This window comes from Syngnathus scovelli, chromosome 5 (genome assembly GCF_024217435.2).
Source record: "Syngnathus scovelli strain Florida chromosome 5, RoL_Ssco_1.2, whole genome shotgun sequence".
Classification (NCBI taxonomy): Eukaryota; Metazoa; Chordata; class Actinopteri; order Syngnathiformes; family Syngnathidae; genus Syngnathus; species Syngnathus scovelli.
Window position 1 is genome coordinate 7,180,347 of NC_090851.1, and position 16,876 is coordinate 7,197,222.

Genomic DNA, 16,876 nt, shown 5'->3' on the forward strand with positions numbered 1-16,876 from the left:
CTCATATCCAATAAAAATCCACCAACTCCTCTGGTGATGATTGGTTGCGCGAATCGTTCTAGGCATATTCTCGACGACTTTTACGTTTGTTTTCGCTTCTCACAAATAGTGTAGCACAATAGTTACGTACCGGTAAGTGATTCTACTGGGAAAATAACGCATAAACGAAGCGTAACTATTCAAGTCAAACTCGAATTCTGCTGCACTAAGAATTTCAAGATGGTTTTAGAAACTATTTCCAGGATAATAAAAGTTCAGCTCCCAGCATACCTGAAGAAGCTTCCACTTCCGGAGACGATCGGCGGATTTGTAAGGTTGACAGGTGAATAAACAATTGCAGTACTCCTGCTTGATGACTTTTGGACACTTTGTAGCTCCAAGCACCTAACTGTTACTGTACGTACACATATAACCAAGTCTAACGAGTCGGTCACTGTAAATTACAATGTCAGTTTACAAGCCGACCAAATACTGGAGCATCGTGAAAGCCCAAAAAGTGTTACATGCAACTTGGATTTTTCAATTCAATAGTAGTTTGCATTTGTACAACGTACGGATGAGTTGTGTGATGCGTTATTTATGCACATTACATAATTTGCGTTACTTGCATTATTTGTAAGCACCCATGATTGTTTTCCATTTTGGTGGCGGTTCGTTCATTAATTTACTCTACTGTAGATTGTAGAATGGTCACTCCCATCATTTCCATGCTCGGTGTGGTATTTGACCTGCTAGGTTTTTATACATGATGCAAAACAGGCGCAACCATCACGCTGGGAATGCAGGTCAGAGAAAGACAATTTCGATTGTAGGGCATTAAGAGCAGTGGACGCAATTGTTCCTTTGAAAGTTTTCTTCTCGTATAGTAAAGAACACTAAAGTAAAGAAAATAATCTCTTGGGCAAACTCTCACCAAAAAAAAAAAAAACATACACAGTCTACATTTGTCAATGTCACTTTGACAAGTAACTGTCATCCGATTACTCCACTGAATAAAGTGATTTGTTAATTTGTTGTTTTAGCAAAAATGCATGTTTTTTCTACATTGCAATAACTGAGTTATTGCAATGTAGAAAAACAACAGTAACGGTTTGTGGAATCAACTTAAAATTGAATATATACCAATTGTGTACATCCCTGTGTCCGTAGTGTCCGAATGGCTGCGGTTGCTGCCTCTGCTGGGCATCTTGGCACTACTAGGCTACATGACCATTCGGCCCTTCTTTCCCAAGAAGAAGAAGCAGAGAGACTCTCTGATCAACCTGAAGATTCAAAAGGAGAACCCCAAAGTGGTCAATGAAATAGACATTGAAGACCTTTACAGTGCAAATGTGTGCTACTGTCGCTGTTGGCGTTCCAAAACTGTAAGTCAATGTTGCAATCTTGTCAAGAAGTGTCTCTACATTTTTTTTTTACATTTTAAATTAAATGAGTCATCATAGTAGTGACTGACAGAGCAGTAGGTTCTCAGCTCCCACCCAGTGATACTTTGTGTGGGTGTGAATGTTTTTCTGTCTCTGTATGCCTTCGGGCGATTAACTTGCGGCTTAGCCAAGGTGGAGTGAGCCTGTTTTTTTCCTCACAGTTCGTTAGAATGTTCCCCAGCTCCCCACGATCCAGATGAATGTAGTATAGAAAATTGCTGGATTCGTAGATGGTTGGATGTCTACAGTACATGTATCTGGGTTTTAAAGTGGTTGGGAAGCTTGCTGATAACATGAATGCATTTCCTCTTTTTAGTTTCCTGTTTGTGACAAGTCGCACTTAAAGCACAACGAGCTGACCGGGGACAACGTGGGACCACTTATACTCAAGAAGAAAATCCTATAATAGAGAGTCCCCTCTCCTCCCTTACTTGCATTGTACATTTACACTCTGTAATTGTTTTTTTTATTTGCACGTACAGGTGAAAATGTAGTGTCTTGCAGTCATCATTTGAAGTCGTCCCTATGTGTTGACAAAGAAACGATAACTTTTTCTGTGGTTTCAGCAGCTCCATATTGGTGAATTGGATTTTCAAAAAAAATGTTTGGGACTATTAACTTGTTTGAATGTGTGACTGTGTGCATGTAGGTTACGCGTCTGTTTGTGCCCCACGATTGGCTAGTGACCAGTTTTGGGTGTAGCTCATTTTTCTCCCTAAAACAGTTGGAATTTACTCCAGTACGCCCACATCCCCTGTGAGGATAGCCAGTTCAGAAAATAGATAGATGGACAATATAAAATACTCAAGCACAAGTTAATACATAATGTGTATTTCTTGCAACTTTTCTGATGCGCCCGGTGATTTTACCCAATCATTTCAAACCAATGCACAGTCGAGTTGTATCAGCACTGCTGTCGAATATTACGTATAAAGCCTTACTGAGACTCATGAGAGTGACCGAAACGTTTTCAACCTGTTTCTTTTCTTGCACTGCACAATTAAACAATGACTGTAAAGTATTTACTTTACTTCCCTCCGAAGTAATTCTACCTGCCATTATTTTTGCAAATACGTTTATATATTATTAACTCTCATGTATACAGAGCATGGATATGTATTTGTACAGTAATGTTCTATGCTAAATGTTAGTATGTTAATACGGTAGCAGTCAAAGGTTTGGACACACTTTCTACTGAATGAGAAGGTTTGTCAAAACTTTGTTAATGTTCATCTGTAAGGTCACTTGTTGGCCAACAATACTGATAAATGGTGCGTAATAATTGTAAAATTGAACAACGTAGCAAGAGATTCACCGTGGGAAAACATTTATTGCATTAAGTTTCGTAAAAAACTAATTCTGAATTCCATATATAATGAATAAATATTCTAATACTGCACACAAAGTATCACACAATATAAATAAATGTAACCTCTTTAAATGCCTTAAATTACACTGCATACTTTTTTTTAAGAAATGAAAGGAACAAAACATGATAAAAATAACTAATAAAAGCTGATTTTGTGATTATGATTCAGCCTCAATTTTAAAGCAAAGGGAAATATTTGAATTATTGTATATACACGTACCTGAGTTTTTACACATTTTGGTAACAAATGATACTTAAAATTTAAGTGTAAAACATAAACTCGTGTTTTAAAAAATATACTAATTCACAATTTAGTAACTGCATTGGCGACTTGTAATCATTAGTATTACTGTGAGCCAGACTCCCTTATTTTAACAAATAGGAACAACCACAATCGTTAAAAAATGGAAAACATTCATAAAACTATTTCATTCAATTATTATGAACATTTTGACTCTCGTACGCTGCATGACCATTCACATGCTCAGATGTCGATCATTTGTTTGTGGCCTGGAAATCACCAGTGCCGATAAATAAATGTCATTCACGTGTGTGCTCCAGCTGGAGAGAAGAGAGAACAGCAGGAGCTGTCCGGAGACAGCAAGACAAAGCAAGCCACTCAGTGGCTAAAGGAAAGCTGACATATCCAACATGTCATTCCGGTTATTGTGTTTCAAATTAAAACTTGACTCGAATGTTCCATAAAAAATTAAATACAGAAATAGATGTTAACATTGAGGAGTTCCCTAGTAATGGACAATCTGATAGTGTTTCAGCCGTTGCAGACAAAATGCCCTCAAATTAAAACATTTTTGATTCAACATCCCATTGCTTGCATTGAGACTGAAGATGTCAGAGAGTACTTTCATACGTGATCGGCGTGTCATTGTCCTCATCGCCACCCGCCGCAGTGCCTGGAGAAGATGGAGGCAGCACAGGTGTCGGTTGCTAACATTTTATTATGCCATTACTACTTCCCAAAGTGGGCTCCTGAAACCTCATGTGCTCTATGAATTGTGTGCTTGTGTACTGAACAGGCAATGTTTTAAGAAACACATTTCAAGTGACTTTTTAACAGTAAACTTACCCTTGATTTGCATCGATTTCAATCCGTTCCTTTTTAGTTGTACCCTTGAGCTTTTGGGCTTATCAACGCTGATAACCTTGTGAAAGGATATGCGCTACACACAAAACATTTTAAAAGAATGTGCTAAACACAAAAATAATGGCTGCAAGTGAGGAGGAGCAACTCTTATCCTATGTTTGATGCAATTTTGAAAGCTTATTCTACTTTTGGGCTCTCATTAACTTTTCAAAATTGTATTTGCCTATATATCACTGTACATTACACTATTCGATTTTCTGCATGAGGATTCACCTATTCAGACTTTTTTTTTTACCTATTGTGTAGTAGGCATGCTGACTTTTTCTATGGAATATTAGAGGAGTGATTGCAGGATTTAATTACTGGCTGAGTCACTAATAGGTCTATTAAGGAAGGATAGCCAAGCTACATTCCTGTGACATTTACTCACTACTTCACAACTAGGAAGCATGTGTGGTGAAATCTAAGCTGGGTTTAGTTGATGAATTTCCAGATAGGTTACCTACCTAAAAAAAAAGCTGATAAATTCGGTTTGACTCGCTCACCACAGGCTGAAATCTTTGGCTTCTGCAGCAGGCATGGTCCACACAGGCCTATGATAAGGGCTCCGACTGGCGCAGTGAGAAGGATGGAAAGCACAGCCACAGTGAGTACGTCCATGCCGTACTTCTGCATCTGTTTGTCCTGCCTTGTCCTGGCCATGTCCAAAGCTGTCGAGCCAATGGCTGCCTGGTGATTTGAAAATCAGTTCAGCTTTGCCACCCCTCATGTAACAACCAAGTCTGAATGAATGTTTTTTTTTTTTGTTTTTTTTTTTAAAGAGAGAATACCTGCACTGTGGCTTTGGGCATCCAAGCCAGGGCAATGAAAAGCTTTTCTCGAATGTTAAAGCCGGCGAACAACACGCAAACGTAGGTGAAAAGTAGACGAACCAGCAGTGCAATGACCAGAGAAGCAATACCCAGACCTGTCCAAGAAAAGACATACAACATTATCAAATAACTTTTGATGACAACAGCTACCTCATTATGTTAAAGTCAAAGTGTACAGCTTTGGAGATCAATTGTCAAGCTTTACTAGCACATCAAAATTAGTCATAAATATAATCACATACAAAAAACAATTATCATTAGTAGGTGATTCTTTAGGTGCGCTCACCAACTGTTTGTGCCTCCAACTCCGACACTCTAATCTCTGCTCCGATTAATCCAAAGAGAAGTGGCTGAAAAACGTCCCATGCCCAGCCCACCACTTCCTCCACGCGTGCCTTAACAGACACACGGAACATGATGTTGATTGCTGTCACCTCTGACATGCATGCAGCTGAGAGGGAAAAACATTACTGGATAGCCCCTAATGAGTGTCAGTAAAAGGCTAAAAGCTTCAAACAGGGTTACCTTTTCTGTACCCCATCCGAGACCAGCAAGAAATGCCAACACTAGAGTGCAGAGGCCACCAGAACCAGGAAATCCAGCAACACCGCTGCCAAACACAGCAAAGACAGACAGGCCGAGCACCAGGAAGGATCGCTTCATCACCAAGTGTTTCTGCAAGGACAAATCACAGCCAGTGAATACATAATCTTAAGGTTAGTTGGAGTGTTTCCAAAATTGCACAGCACTGATGATTGTCGTTGATCTTGTATTTTGCTAAACGTATCAGCATGTTTTGAAAAAGGACAGATAGTAGGAATGTAAAAGGAGGGAAACACATGTATTAATTTGATGGTTAGAATCATGTGTTCTATTGCCTCCCTTTGTCCTACTTTTCAAACTTTTAATCCAAACTGAATTTTCAAGACTCAAGCACCAGTGGGGAGCTGAGCTCAGAAGCTCGGTCTTTGCGAGCCCTCAGCAACGGCCTTGGGTCAATACCATGTGGTTCAACTTTTAGACTCAACAATGGAGAGTGACCTACTAAGTGCAAGATGCTTAACGTCTACCTGGTCGAGACTGGGAAAGTACTGGATGAGGAAACCAAGAAGGATCCCAGCAAGCAAGCCACCGGCCACCTCCAGCACACCTCTCAAGATGTTGTACCATGTGGAACCTATAAGAAGGAGCAAGAATTACACAAAAACAAAGATTATATTTTAGCAGAAAAGTAGGTTGTTTTTATGTGTTTTAAGAATGATCAATTCTACTCTGGCAGTAAAGTATTAAAAACGGACAGTAAAAAAGCAACTAATCCTATCAAAAAGAAATGTTATAAATATTGAAAAATTATTTAAATACCTTCTTAAAAGTCAAGTTGTTTCAGAGCATTTTCAATGCCCTCAAATTGTTACACAGAGAATTTCAGTGTCCATTGCTTGTACTGTCAAAACGTTCTACATCAGTACAGAGGACTCCTTCCTGAGTTTCATACATTGGCGCAAATATTTTTGTCTTAATTATACAAACTCTCCTGTAAGATTGGAAAGTTCTTATTTGTGACAGCTCGAAAATTCTACCTTTCAAAAGAATTGCAAGCACTACTGGGATATATTTAATATGTTTCTCAGTGGTGACCTGAGCTACATTAAAAGTTTGTAGTGTCCTTCACTCCCTTACCTGTAGCAAAAGCAACACCCAAGCATGTTGTGAATCCTGTTATGGCGAGAATGTCGTCAAAGCTGCCCGCTGCCATCAACAGAGTGGGGATGCCCTGCTCCACGCCGTAACCATCCTTCTGCAGAAGCAACATGGAGGGCACCACCACTGCTGGCGACACAGCACCAAGCACAAAGCTGCAAAGGGATGACCCCATTGAATGGATGCATACATTCTATCAGATTGAGTTGAGCAGTTACAGACAGAGAAGGGGAATAAGTTTACCCAAGGATGAAGCCCCACACCCACGGTAAACCCATGAGGAAGTGCGAGACCAGAGCTATGGTGCAGGTCTCAATAATGCACGGCCCCACTGCCACACGCAAACACACAGACTTGAGCTTCCTCAGAGCCTGGGGAAAAGCACATTCCAAAGAGTATATGAATTTTTTACTTTTTTTAAGAATGACAACAATTCATTATGATGATTAATGAGAAATATATACCAGTACATTGAATATCGAATATTATCAAAGTAAAAAAAATTATCAAAAAACATGAATTTAGAATGTCATAATTTTCCAGCCTACATGTCATATTTAAGGGTGCAGGAGTAAAAAAAACGAACAGTTTTTTTCTGTATCTCTGAATCCTAATCAGTGTTACAATACTAAAATAATACAATTGCTTACCGAGGGATCCAAACCCAGGCCGGCTCTGGCCAAGATGACCGCTAGCGCAATGTTCCTGAGAGAGGCGGACCACCTGAAGTTAATGTACACACCGTCTGTTATTACTGGGATATTTCTCAGCGTGAAACCCATAAGCAGCATACCTGCAAAAGGAAAGAAATATTGTTGATCATTTGATCTTCCCACGGTGTTCACGTTTTGTTTCAGTATCAGATGGGACACATACTTATTGAATTAAAAAAGTTTTGCTTTTACTTAAAATTTGGACAAATAAGTAGTAACTATTAGTATACAACATTATACTGGAAAAAACAGAACTGGAGAATCATTGATTACCAAAATATATTCGACCAGTCAATCTCAAATCTGTTTATGCCATACAGTAGGTGCAATTGCCATAAAGTAAACCCAGCATTGCAAAGCATCAGAAAACAAGATGAGACCGATTTACTTTTTGTTTTAAGGATGTTTAATGTCCTACCAAGAAGTGGAGGGAAAGGAGGAAGCCTGGGCAGGCGGATCAGAGCCACCAGTTTGCCACCAATGACTGCGCAGATGAAAAGCACCGTAATGCCAAACAGGTTACCACCTGGAAGACATTCATCCTCTGTGACGGACCACACCACTCCGAAGAGCACCGCAGCCAAGAGGACTGGGGAAGACACAAAACAATAGAGTTATGAACAATAAAAAATATTAGCCATTATCATTGACATGGGTGAGGCTCTTACCTTTTGTAATGACAGAGGCCACAAGGCCTCTTGGAGGACAAGGGCAAAATCTGTGAAGCAAGGGGCAGCAAACAAGTGGTGGTTCTGTGTTGGTGCCAGCATCCACCACAGGGGTACGAGGAAGAAAATAGGTGGTTTCCTCTGTGACATTTGGACTGGAACAACGTCGTACCACTACCTGGATCTGGTTCACATTAAGATGCTGGGAAGAGAGACACAAAGCATAGATAGAACAAAACAATGTTGATATTTTATTGAAGAAAATAGTAGTGATTTCTAACACACTGATTGTAAATGTCTTATTAGACCATCGATATGCTTTTTCACAGGAGAGTACACAAGGCTCTCCTCTATCAAAGTTTCTATCACATGTTGAAAAAAAACACGAGCACAGGCAGAAGAATAGCCTGAGCACATTAGTGCAGTAGATAACTCAATTAATTATCATTTGTTTATTGAATTACATATTGCAGTTAAGGATAAAGAATAAAAGTTAAGAATACCTCCACATGGTTTCCTGACGGCAATGGGATTCTGTCAAGAAGTGGACTTGGAGTGGGACTTGGTGCAGGACTTGGTGCGGGACTGGGTGCAGGACTTGGTGCGGGACTGGGTGCGAGATTAGGCTCCGGAGTAGCAGGTTTGGACCGGGTGTCCTCCATGGTAATCATCTCCAGAATATCTGCTCCACTCTTCTGTCAAAGAACATTCAACTGAGGGGTGGAGTTGCTGGCCATAGATGGGGCAGTTCCAGTACTCGTATGTCTCCACCTTGGATTCCAACAACACAAAACATAACAAATCAATGTCTCCTACTGGGCACCTTTTTGCATTTCTACGTCTGATTTTAGCACTACTGTTAAATGAAAATATGTATTTTTAAAAACACGTGTAGTAGAATGACAATCCACCCTCAAGCATCACATACTACAATGTTTTGTCAACCACTAGCTGATGGCACAGGCAACAGCATTTGGTTAATCCAATATTGTCAACAGACCACACTAATCGATGCTTACATGCTTGGCCATATGGCGCGACTAGCAGTGGAAGAAGTAGGTGAACGTGGATGTTCCTTCCAAAGTGTGTCCCCACTCGTTTCTCGTTACATCCAGCCTATGCTAGCAGCTAAGCTAACTTTGTAAATTGCATGAATGGGTTGCAACTACTACGTCATCAACATGGGCGTAGTAATTTCGCACAACTTGCTTGAATCCACGCCTCCTGGTTTCCAATGTGCTTCGATCCTTGATGCCTTTGCAATTGCCATATTAACACTTGTTTGAAACAGTACAGTCTTACAGCAGTACTGTCGCCATGATTTTTAGCAACATTAACAACGAATTGGCGTATTAGCTGTTCACGAAACATTATTGAAGTATCAAGCAGGCTATTTGTGTATCGAACTAAAATTGGACGCAGGGCTCTACGAGCGCACACGCTTCAGATTAAAACATAAATGCACGAGTAAAGCATATTTTTCAGCAAAATATCTGACTCTTGAAATAGGTGCGTTTCAAGTAGCCTGTCCGATAATGGATGCTGACATTGAACAGAGAATCCCCAAACGTTCCTAGATTATTATGATCAATTAAATGTGAAAGTAAACACTTACCTCACAGCGCAAACATTGTCAAAGCTTGAAAACTGGCATTGGCAGCCTTTCGAGCAGATTGGCTGGTAGGGAAATGGTAATAAGAGGGATTAGTGATGTCCAGTTTGTCTGCTGTGTGGCGTTAGTGTAAGGTTGGGTGGGGGAGGTGAAATGCACACATTTCGTACTCAACATGTTGTTAGATTGTTATTATATTTTTATATTATACATCACATTTATACACACTGGACCATATTTTCGTGCCCGGCACAAGTCTTACGCAAAGATCAGTTGAAATGAGGGTTTATTTAGTTGTTTTAATTGGGTTTCTTCGTCAGTCATTTGTCAAGGCACAGGTACAAAGATTTCCACACAGAATTAATCATTATAATCAAAATGGGATAACATAGTTAATCCACCAATCTTCATGAAGCATCCCATCATTATAAGAGAAGCTTGCTTAATGCTCTTCAAAGTCTCCAACCTCCATCGATGATTTGCTCTGTGCCAGTCACATAGGCCGACTGTGGAGGAGCAAGCACACGCACATCATGGTGATAAAGTTTCGCAAACTGGCCCTGAACTGCATTTTTTTTTCTTTCTTTTAATATTACAAAGCAGTGTCAAGTCACCTACCATGGCTGCAAACATCCATTTTAAACTCACCTCATCTGAGGCCAGGTAGACACACAGGTATGCCACCTCTTCGGCTGTGCACATCCTGCCTGTTTTCTGCCGTGCCATGAAATCCTTATAAGCCTATAAGGGGTTGACAGCATGTATCCACATCAGAATATTACCAAGACTACCAAAATAAATAAATACGACTAGAACCTTTTCTGGGTCAGGTTGAGCTTGAATCCTACCCCTCAGTGATGGAGTGTCAACAGTACCTGATGAAAAATTTTGCTCACAGAGCTTCAAAAAGCACATTTTCTTCCTGATTACGAATTCCATTTGCATATGATGTAGAACTGAACGATTCTGAGAAATTACATCATTTTGATTAGACAAGCTGTGAAAGCCTCATTCATGCAACAGACATAAAGTATACCCCAAAACTTCAGAGTTACACTCTGTATTACAGTACCTTTGCAATTTCCACTATTAATGGTATTACTATAGCCTAGGAACTGTCACAGGACTCAGTGACATGTTTTTTGTGTAATTTACTGAATGTTCTTGACTTACCAGGACAAACACAATTACAGCGAATGCCTTGCTCAATGAAATCGGCGGCTATGGATTTGGTGAGACCAATCACGGCCGCCTTGGAGGTGCTATACACACATCGGTTGACCACACCTGTGTCAAGGAAACATATGTCACACGCTTGCTCGCGAGCTCGCAAAGCTGCTGTCGAGCATAAGAGGATTAACATGGTCATACAACAGTGCCTAATGTCCCTTTAAATAAGCATTTGAGACACAAGTGGATCTCAAAACTGCTTCACCTTTTATGCTTGATGCAACGGAAGCCATGTTTATGATGTTTCCAGACTTTCTCGCCAACATCTGCAATGAGAAAATTCATAGGGATGATGAAATCAAACTTTATAATTAATGGAAATTAGAAATGGTTCGGTGTTGGGAGATTTTATTAGGAATCAAAAGTCCATTTCCGATTTCACTTTGCTCGATTAATGCGGATTAGTGATTGAGCAGACACTGCCCATCATGACACAGGCTCAGAGTAAAGCTTATCTCAGCGGACAAAGGGGGGCTGCGAGGAGGGAAACTAAATAAATAAGCATATGTCAGTCAATTTGCAGCTGCAATGGAACAAGATCAAGTGGATTAGGCATTTAGTGAAGAGGGAAAGGGTCACCTTTGGCAAGAAAGCTCTAGACATTAGGTACATGCTCCGGACGTTCACATCCATGGTAAAATCCCAGTCGGCCTCTTCACAGTCCAAGATGGAGCCATGGTGCACAAACCTAAATTGACAACATATACGTTTAAAAAATATTCTAAGTACACGATTAAAAAAAAGCTGTAGCCATTAAAGACTCATAATATAAAATGCTATATAAAAAAAATATCCATTTGTCCAAATTATCTCCTTGCATCTTATACATCTTACTGTGCTTCTCACGTGACAGTATGACCTTTGCTAAGGAGATTTAGCAAAGGTTAAGGAAAGGTTAAACCTTGAGGTGGAGGGATTTTCGATATGTAGTAAAGTGGGAGATGGGTACATAAATAAACCAGGATGATGGCTGCACAAACAAAGCTACAGCTATTTAGTGTATATGAACTGACTTAAGATTGTCCTAAAGGTGTAAATGTGGAATCTGTATGATCATCGCCATTGGTCAGAATTGAAGAAGACTTGAAAAATCTTATGGCATAGCGTGTTGATAGAATGACTACACTCTTATATTGTTTATAAGCGCCACACTTGGACTTCTGACATTTCACAAGTTGAGAGGGCAAGGGGAAATTATTAGAAACAAAACATCTCATGCTACAATGTAGAGCAGTTTTACACAGCATACAATCTTGAACATAGTAGATTTTATGAGAGTGTTCCTCATTCAAATATATTATTAAAGACTCTTTTTTTTTTCCTTTTGGGAAACTACCAAATAATGTTACTGTTGTTAGAAAAATATATATTACCCTGCGACATTGAACAGGACATCTATGCGGTCATGTTCCTTGGCCAGGGCCTCCACTTGGTCTTTCTTGGTCACGTCCACCACCTTGGTCTTAATTCCTGCTCAGAAAGATAAAATGCAGAAAGATTAATCAGCTCATAAAAAGTTTTTACAACCCAATAATTGCAATAATGATGTATGAATGATGACCTATATATCCAAATCCTCAGTATGGATTACCACTATTGCTGAAATTGCAACACAGTACTTTATCAGCAGGTGGCGATATTAGCCAGTCTCTACCTTGAATCCCATCCAGTTCCTTGAGCTTCTCCTCATTTATATCAGTTGCTGTGACTTGAGCACCCTCCTTTGCAAAGGCCTGGCAATTTCAAACAAATTCATTACAATAGGAAAAATACTGAAAATCAAAATATTCCGAATTGCATGTTTTCACAAGAGACAGGAGTGCGTTGAAAATGTCTCAACCTCCCTTTCGGAACGATATCAAGGCAGAGTGATTATTGAAATTCTATGGCTGAGTTTCTATAGTCATAAGGTTACTGAATTCAGTGTGTCATTCACAGCAGCAGAGGGCCTTCTTGTATCAAAGCATCTTTCAAAGATGTAATATTCAACAGATCCCTAATACGACCAAGCCACATTTAATCGTACAAAATACTGACTACTAATACTAGTATCGCAATAGAATTGACCAATTTTGCTAAGAACAATTTCAAACTTTTCTCGTGTCACAGAGACATCTTGCAACATCTACACGATCATAAGAGCACACATATTTAGTGCGAATGATACTTTCTTACAGCATTGCCATGTAATAAAACAGATGTCAGAAACAAAAACGGTTATCGTTATATAATAATGGCTTGGTGTAATGTTGGGAAATATGTAAGCCACTTGCAGTTCAGTTATTCGTACGAACAAATCCACTGTTATTGCACAGACGTTTCATCATGCCAAATGGTTTACTTAATATGCCACATAATGGGACAACATTAATATTTGTTGCTTGCATACAATTGCAATATGCGTGTCAAGTGAAGAAACAGTGTTGACTGGCATACAGCAGCCTATTCAATAAACATTCTACACTGATAATGTGGAACATATCAGTGGGAAATACTTAATAAATCTCATTACTATTGCAGCAGCACGTCCAATCCCCTGCGCAGCGGCAGACAACACAATCACTTTCCCATCCAAGCGGCCCATGGCGCACTGATTCCAGCTGCTATATGAAAACAAGAGCACAGAACAACTCACAATAAGTCTGTTTTTTTGTTTTTTGTTTTTCTCTAAAAGGCACGATCGCAGACTGCTGAATTAATAAATAAAATGGAACCTGAAAATCCTTCTGAAGTGGCATAATGTAAGGCTCCTGCTAAATTTCTAACGTCAGCTAAGCAAGGATTTTCTCTTTTTTGGGGGGCTTTTCTGCGATGCAACAACAAAATGGTACCAGTTGAAGGGAAAATGTGTGATGGCAAGGCTTTAGCTTTATTTATATAGTATACATCATACACAAGGGAACTCAATGCAGTTATAATGACCATAAATAACAGAGGATGGAACCTATTGTGACCCAAGAGGACAATTGCACAGTATGCTCCGCTGTTTTAAAACAAATTACCCCTCAGGGGGATAATAAAGTTTCTGAAGTCTGAAGTATATAATAAGAGAAAAATGACAATAAGTCCCAAAAAAAATCAATGAGGCAACAGCAAATTCTGTTTTGTTTACGGTGCCATGGCAACACAATGCAGTTCAAATGCACTAAGGTTTGCTGGAGTTAATGTACTGTATTACTAATAGCGTAGTCCAATTGAGTGAATATGAGCAAACCATGCAGATTTCATTTTTGCTCCGTTTTTAGTGTTCTCTCAGTAGTAAGCGTTCAAATCCATATATGATTAAATGTACATGTGATTTGTTTGTCACCAACACACAGTGAGTCAGAACGGCACGTTTAAAGTATGCCGTAAATTTATAGTGGTCAAACAAGGTATTTACTATTTATTATTGCACGTATGAATATAACACTACTTATATATAAAGTAATTTGCATTGAATGTGACATGAAAACTTGCGTCCATTGACTCTACAGCCAACAAGACATTAAAGTGCAAAGTACGGACCGGATGACAGTCTGTGCTGCACGGCAATATACTTTCCTGCAAGCGCTAATATCAGTGTTATTTCCTCTTCGCTGCAAAAAAAACTGTAACATAATCACTTTTTTTAGAAAATGATTGGTCATGTGGCAGTTCGTAACTTAAAATGGGCACATTGAGAACAATTTACTGCAAGGTTTACTAACATGTAAATCAAAGGTGGCCAACTTGGACACCAACTTTAGAAGTTATGGAAGTGAAAACTAACCTTGTCTGGTCCAACGATTTTTGCAGCCGCTCGGTAGACACGTGATCCTGTTATAGCTTGCTGCTATTGGCCATTAACCCGGAAGTACTCCCGGTGCATTGTACTTATACTGCCATCTAAAAAACAAAAAGGAGCGTTAAATCTGTCTGTCTGTCTGTCTGTCTGTCTGTCTGTCTGTCTGTCTGTCTGTCTGTCTGTCTGTCTGTCTCTAGCTATCCATTTTCTGCAGTGTTTGTCATTATTACCGTATTGGCCTGAATATAAGACGACCCTGATTATAAGACGACCCCCTCTTTTTCAAGACTCAAGTTTGAAAAAATACATACGAAGTGAAAACGCTGGCTATCAGTTTCATATTGTGTCTTTTAAGTCATATCTTACTGAGTGGTGAATGTTTGCGAATGTATCGAGTTTTGTCAGCGTTTATAAAAGGTTGCAAACATGTTTGGAAATGCTTTTATTTGTCAGTTTTTCTTGTCGCATTGTTTGCTAAAACTGGCAACCAAGCATTCGTATAAGGTCTTAAGACATGTCTTTTTTATTTGCCAACGCTGGACCATATGATCAAATTTATAAAGTGCAGCTCAGGAGAGTTTGAATCATTTCTCAAGGGGAAAAAAAATCAACAACACTGCAAAAGCCATTGCTGATGATCATCATGTTCACCAATCACTTTAGAGTTAGGAGTGTCAAATCTGACCTGAACAGGTCAGTCCAATGTGTTATGCATGAGCTATTTGCCCATTTGTAGTGACCAGCCCAGCAGCTTGTATTTGATCGAGTGAGAGACGAAGTCAAGTCACCTCATGATTGTCACAATATCACAGATGAGTCTCTGAGGAGCCTTTGTGCTGCACCTCTCTCTGTGGGAAACACTACAATCAGCAAAGCACAATAGAGGTAACGCTAGACTAATAACATTTTGGCAGTGAACAACATCATACTTTGAAGTGTTTTATACTTCAATGAAAATCATTTGTCAGCTATGTGTTTGGGTGTGATGGATTGGTCTCCCACCTGATTTCTTTTCAGTTTACAATACAGTATGACATTTTCCTTTTCGAAAGCAAAACATTAGAGAAGCTCAATAGACTATGTGCAAACAAAATATGAACAATTAAGCTTTCTGCACACAGAATATGTTGCCTGCAGGTTCACCAGGTTGTCAATTGCTTGTCACTGCCACCAGCAGACAGTGTGCAGCTTACCAGATGCAGGCTGACTGTGGCAGGTAAAGTTCCAAATGTGTTCTAAGGTCAGCTTGCCCTGGCTTAATGAACTTCCTCATTTAAGACGTTCATGTTTATATTGCATTAGGTTGAGTGCACTGTGTTGATACCTTTGGTTAGATGACTTTCCAAAAGGGAATGCTTTAATGTACTTCAAAGAGGTGCCCCAAGTTATTGTATCAGGAAAAGGAGCAAGTGGTGGTGGCTGTCGACTGCTTGACAGCCACTACATCGGTTTCACCACCAACACCCCAGATTTTCAAACTGAATATGTAACAACTTTGCAAGTCCATAAATATTAACTTATTGTTTATTCTATCAAAAACTGTAATATCCATCCAGTAATTCTTTGAACCAAAAGGAAACTCCCAAAAAAAAAAAATTATAAGGCATTGACAATTTCTTGCATGTGGAGCAGTTTCCATGCAAGGCAGAAGACGTGATGCAATCGATTGCAATGCGTAATACAATTGTGGGCAGAACGGACAGTGGAAGAAAGAGCCCCATGTCAGTCTTGGAACAAATGGAAAATAAATAATAAATAAAATCAATGCTTCACCCTGTTAGGGAATGTTAGATTATTACTTTGATTTAACATGGCCTTAGAATGTTCCTCATGATGTGATACCGGTGTGTATGCACATCATATGTAACTTATTTTTTTGTCAAATAATCATGTGTGAGAACTGTGCTACCATTTTGCTAGATAGCTTTGTAATAAATTCACAAAAACATTTTGGGTGTCTTACACTTTATTTCTTTTTTTGCTATCTATGAGTGCAATAATGGATGTACAAAGATGAAATGTAGAATGTTGAAAAAATATGATTTTGGAGAAAGTTATTGTCACGTTTGGATGTAATGAACACAATGAAACGTATTCACACTGTCTGAATAACAACAGCAATAAAACACTGTTAACTGGTATTACTTATCATTATTATGATTTAGTCTTGAAATTGAAAAAACAAATTCTAAAAAGCAATAGTTAAGGTTGAGCTTGTTGCAAATATAATTTTCCAAATGCCATGATTTTTTTGCAGAATACACAATCCACAAAACATCTCCAAGGTAAAGATAAAGATTTACCACAGAAAATCACACAGTATACATTAACGTTCATACAAAACATAGCAAATGACACCTTTTTTAAAAAAACAAAAAACAAATATTTGACATACAGTAAATACACTAAACATTTA

The 16,876-nt window shown here is 39.1% G+C and overlaps 3 protein-coding genes across 5 annotated transcripts; 1 reads left to right on the forward strand and 2 right to left on the reverse strand.

Annotated features, from left to right (window-relative positions):
* The first annotated feature begins 50 nt into the window (after window positions 1-50).
* cisd2 (CDGSH iron sulfur domain 2) lies at window positions 51-2,466 on the forward strand. The gene is made up of 3 exons (XM_049719953.2): window positions 51-322; window positions 1,150-1,364; window positions 1,741-2,466. Exons 1-3 carry the CDS (start codon window positions 220-222, stop codon window positions 1,828-1,830), a joined length of 408 nt encoding a protein of 135 aa, XP_049575910.1. The 5' UTR covers window positions 51-219; the 3' UTR covers window positions 1,831-2,466.
* A 268-nt stretch (window positions 2,467-2,734) lies between these two features.
* Window positions 2,735-9,610, reverse strand: si:dkey-162b23.4 (sodium/hydrogen exchanger 9B2). 3 transcript variants are annotated; one of them, XM_049719949.2, is made up of 13 exons: window positions 9,468-9,610; window positions 8,356-8,623; window positions 7,853-8,054; window positions 7,603-7,773; window positions 7,122-7,264; window positions 6,715-6,842; window positions 6,451-6,626; window positions 5,841-5,947; window positions 5,296-5,445; window positions 5,057-5,165; window positions 4,729-4,865; window positions 4,405-4,627; window positions 2,735-3,707 (listed from the first exon to the last, which is right to left on the reverse strand). In XM_049719949.2, exons 2-13 carry the CDS (start codon window positions 8,521-8,523, stop codon window positions 3,646-3,648), a joined length of 1,776 nt encoding a protein of 591 aa, XP_049575906.1. In that variant the 5' UTR covers window positions 8,524-8,623; window positions 9,468-9,610; the 3' UTR covers window positions 2,735-3,645. The 3 variants fall into 3 exon arrangements, with proteins under 3 accessions (XP_049575906.1, XP_049575905.1, XP_049575907.1); XM_049719948.2 differs by lacking the exon at window positions 9,468-9,610 and adding an exon at window positions 8,872-9,399; XM_049719950.2 differs by lacking the exon at window positions 9,468-9,610 and adding an exon at window positions 8,872-9,087 and having other exon boundaries at window positions 4,444-4,627.
* Window positions 9,611-9,743: 133 nt separating this feature from the next.
* bdh2 (3-hydroxybutyrate dehydrogenase, type 2) lies at window positions 9,744-14,599 on the reverse strand. Its single transcript, XM_049719952.1, has 10 exons — window positions 14,446-14,599; window positions 13,207-13,297; window positions 12,349-12,427; window positions 12,068-12,164; window positions 11,274-11,382; window positions 10,900-10,960; window positions 10,638-10,751; window positions 10,281-10,339; window positions 10,113-10,205; window positions 9,744-9,970 (listed from the first exon to the last, which is right to left on the reverse strand). Exons 2-10 carry the CDS (start codon window positions 13,276-13,278, stop codon window positions 9,917-9,919), a joined length of 738 nt encoding a protein of 245 aa, XP_049575909.1. The 5' UTR covers window positions 13,279-13,297; window positions 14,446-14,599; the 3' UTR covers window positions 9,744-9,916.
* Between the last annotated feature and the right edge of the window lie 2,277 nt (window positions 14,600-16,876).

Excerpts from the sequence above, each read along its gene's own strand:
- bdh2 (XM_049719952.1), bottom strand. The coding sequence starts at position 13,278 with ATGGGCCGCTTGGATGGGAAAGTGATTGTGTTGTCTGCCGCTGCGCAG. Across the intron at positions 10,961-11,273 it reads CTAGAGCTTTCTTGCCAAAG|ATGTTGGCGAGAAAGTCTGG; the intron begins GTGACCCTTTCC and ends TTCTCATTGCAG. Across the intron at positions 10,340-10,637 it reads CTGTAATTGTGTTTGTCCTG|GTACTGTTGACACTCCATCA; the intron begins GTAAGTCAAGAA and ends ATTTTTCATCAG.
- cisd2 (XM_049719953.2), top strand. The coding sequence starts at position 220 with ATGGTTTTAGAAACTATTTCCAGGATAATAAAAGTTCAGCTCCCAGCA. Across the intron at positions 323-1,149 it reads CGGATTTGTAAGGTTGACAG|TGTCCGAATGGCTGCGGTTG; the intron begins GTGAATAAACAA and ends CTGTGTCCGTAG. Across the intron at positions 1,365-1,740 it reads GCTGTTGGCGTTCCAAAACT|TTTCCTGTTTGTGACAAGTC; the intron begins GTAAGTCAATGT and ends TCCTCTTTTTAG.
- si:dkey-162b23.4 (XM_049719949.2), bottom strand. The coding sequence starts at position 8,523 with ATGATTACCATGGAGGACACCCGGTCCAAACCTGCTACTCCGGAGCCT. Across the intron at positions 5,948-6,450 it reads GGGTGTTGCTTTTGCTACAG|GTTCCACATGGTACAACATC; the intron begins GTAAGGGAGTGA and ends TCCTTCTTATAG. Across the intron at positions 5,166-5,295 it reads TCGGATGGGGTACAGAAAAG|GCACGCGTGGAGGAAGTGGT; the intron begins GTAACCCTGTTT and ends GTGTCTGTTAAG.